The sequence below is a fragment of the Mastomys coucha genome, unplaced genomic scaffold, assembly GCF_008632895.1.
Source record: "Mastomys coucha isolate ucsf_1 unplaced genomic scaffold, UCSF_Mcou_1 pScaffold16, whole genome shotgun sequence".
Taxonomy (NCBI): Eukaryota; Metazoa; Chordata; class Mammalia; order Rodentia; family Muridae; genus Mastomys; species Mastomys coucha.
Genome location: NW_022196898.1, coordinates 31,330,591 through 31,333,452, shown reverse-complemented (window position 1 = coordinate 31,333,452; position 2,862 = coordinate 31,330,591). Strand labels below are relative to the sequence as shown.

General features: G+C 43.2%; 1 protein-coding gene across 2 annotated transcripts in view; it reads right to left on the bottom strand.

Moving 5' to 3' along the window:
• Positions 1-2,862, bottom strand: part of Map9 (microtubule associated protein 9) — a 34,747-nt gene that overhangs the window by 20,321 nt on the left and 11,564 nt on the right. For both annotated transcript variants that reach the window (XM_031374172.1, XM_031374171.1), the window contains exon 5: positions 2,321-2,544. In XM_031374172.1, the coding sequence (XP_031230032.1) occupies positions 2,321-2,544 (224 nt within the window). The remainder of the gene's footprint in view (positions 1-2,320; positions 2,545-2,862) is intronic.

The window sequence follows — 2,862 nt, the reverse complement described above, 5'->3', positions numbered from 1 at the left end:
AATAGATACAATGTAAAACAGGACAGAAATAAGAAAGGAGAAAAACCAAAGAATAAACAAAGTTGATGGCATAGATATCTCTGCAAAAAAGACTCCAGTCCTAAATAGTTTTACTGGTGAACCTTCTAACTTAACTTTTCATAACTGTGTTTCATAATGAACTTCTAACAAATAAAGAGAGAAGACACAGGCACACAAACACAGCAACAGTTAATCCCATCTGACTAACATTCAAGTCTGATTACACCTTGAAAAACTCACATAGCAATATCCTTAATATACATGTACATGTACACACACACACACACACACACACACACACATGATGTTTAACGAAAGAGTAACAAATAAGATCACAAAAGTGACAGTTCCCTCATCAATCCTGGCTGAAGCCAGGAGTGTGTATGAGTAACAGGAACATCCACCCTGCACACTGGTACACACTCTGAAGAAAGGCAAGAGGAAGATGCAGAGAAGAAGCCAATGTCCCTCACTCTCACTTCTTTGGTATCTGGGATGATATCTGGGGCAGAGGAGGAGGCAAGGCATTATGTAAGAGCTTACACAGAGATGAAGGAGCTGGAGAACTGCTGAACACACACAGAACCGAGCAGTGAGGAGACAAAGGTTCCACACCCAGGAAAGAGAAGCCCTGGTCTAGTCACATGGGAAATGCCTTGAGAGTGACCTTAAAGAGTCAGAGCAGAGCCAGGGAGACTTACAGTGAGCAGTAGGGAACATTTAATTGTTAAAAATAGTGCCCAGCAGGACAATAATTCACCATTATGGGTAATGTCAGACCATATGAATGAGGCCTCAAGACTGCCTCCAAGCATGGAAACACTCCGTGATTACAGACAAGAAGTTCAACCTACAACACCAACAGTGAGACGACAAAGCTGAGGAAAGCCTGGGGGAAGAACAGGGCTGAGGCAGTGTGGAGATGCTGGGGATGTTCTTGTGAGACTTTTGTCATGCTATGCTGCTACTTTAAAACAACAAGGAGGACACACACACATCACAGTTATTAATGTTAGGGCGTATGGAAATGCAGAGCAACAGCTAAGGTTAAGACTCTGTGCCTTTATAAACTGAGCCTCCTTCTGAACTCATGTCCACCCAGTGACCCTCGTTTGTATGTACCATATCTGCAAATGTAATTGTAGTTACAATGAAGGCATACTGTCCTAACTCTGATAGTACTTGTTTTAGGAAAATAAGAGGGATGCAGAGGCACAGGACCTGGTGATGAAGGCAGAGTGGTGTGATGCCTCTTTAGACCAGGGAGGGCCAATGGATGCTGGCACCCACCAGAAGGTGCAAGAGGCAAGAGGCCTGTCTAGGGCTTTAGAGAGGGTGGCCTGACACCTAGATTTCAGAACTACAAAATCAAACTTCCTCCTCTTGTCAGTCTCTTGGCTTATGGCACTTTGTTCCAACAGCTACAGGACACCAACCCCATAATTCACTCGAGCAGGTGACTGTGTTATATACATACAATCACTGTTTGGGTTCCTCTCTTGACTTTTCAAAACAAAATTAAGAACTAGCCAGAGATCACTGTCAGCTCTAAAGGAGCCGTAACTCTGGGGTCTGACTTACAGGTAGAAATCCACGGACTCAGGGTCCTGAGGTCTATCCACACTGCCTCTCTGAGCACATCTTTCCACACTCACACTGCAGATGAGTGGAAAGAGATGGGAACCTGGCCAGGCTACTTGCAGCTCATCTTCCTGGATCTGCCGAAGCAGATAATGGAGGAAAATATACTATTCTGACACACGAGCTTGAAGTTGGCTTTTCACAGTGGACTACAGAGAGCTGACAGGTGATCTCCCCGGTGACACTGAAGTCATAACTACTCACAGAAACCTGGAGTTGTATCAGGTCCCACAGAAGACAGAGCAGTACCCTGAGATTAAGTCCAGCAAAATGAAGGAAATGAACTAAAATGTCCTTAACCAAAGTTATATAAGCAAAGACAAACACATAATCAAGTAAATTATTATCATTTAAGATAGGCTACACTATAAATACTCAGAAAGGGAAAATTAATATTTCACTTTCTCTGAAATCAGATGCAGCTCAGTATAATTGATATATTATAGCTTTCTAAGTGGCATGAAAAACCATGCAACATTTTCAGCTAAGGGAATTTTAGGCTCAATGGGATCTAGTAAACTAAACAAGTGAGATCTCTTTATAAATTGCAAAAGAAAATGCCAAACACACACAGACACAGACACACACACACACACGCACACACACTCATGACAGGTCTGAAGTGAAATACAATTCAATAGTTCCACATAGTGCCAACCTCAAGGTCGAGGTTTTCCGAGTACATTTTTTCCTCAGTTTGCAACTCTGTGCCATTCTGTCTTGGAAGGAAAGGTGTGGGAGCAGAGTCTTCGCCTGTGGAATGTTCTTTATCAGCTCCTGGTCTGACTCCCTCCTCAGTGTGGCTGCTCTTTTTTAACATGCTCCTTGGCCGGGGCGAAGGCTTAAAGTGGCCATCTGCATCAAAACTGTTGCTGTTTTCCCCTGAAAAAGAAGACACTTTCCGGTGAGTGTATGACACTGCCCGTAGCTTCAGCTGCCCTCCAGGAGATGTCACAGTGCTGGGTCATCCAGTGAGCGCACACTTCTCCCCAGCTCCAACACAGCACAGATAGCTGAGAGTCCTTAATCAAAATCCAAGAATTGGTGCCATCCTGTTATTTAAGCTAATTAGTGTAATTCAGTTTTATAAAAAGTCCATTTTGACTTTATGAGTTCATATAGCATTAAAAACATTTTCAAAAGCACAAACTGTCACACCATCTTCCTTCTACAAAATGAAAGCTCTCCTGAAGCCAGACT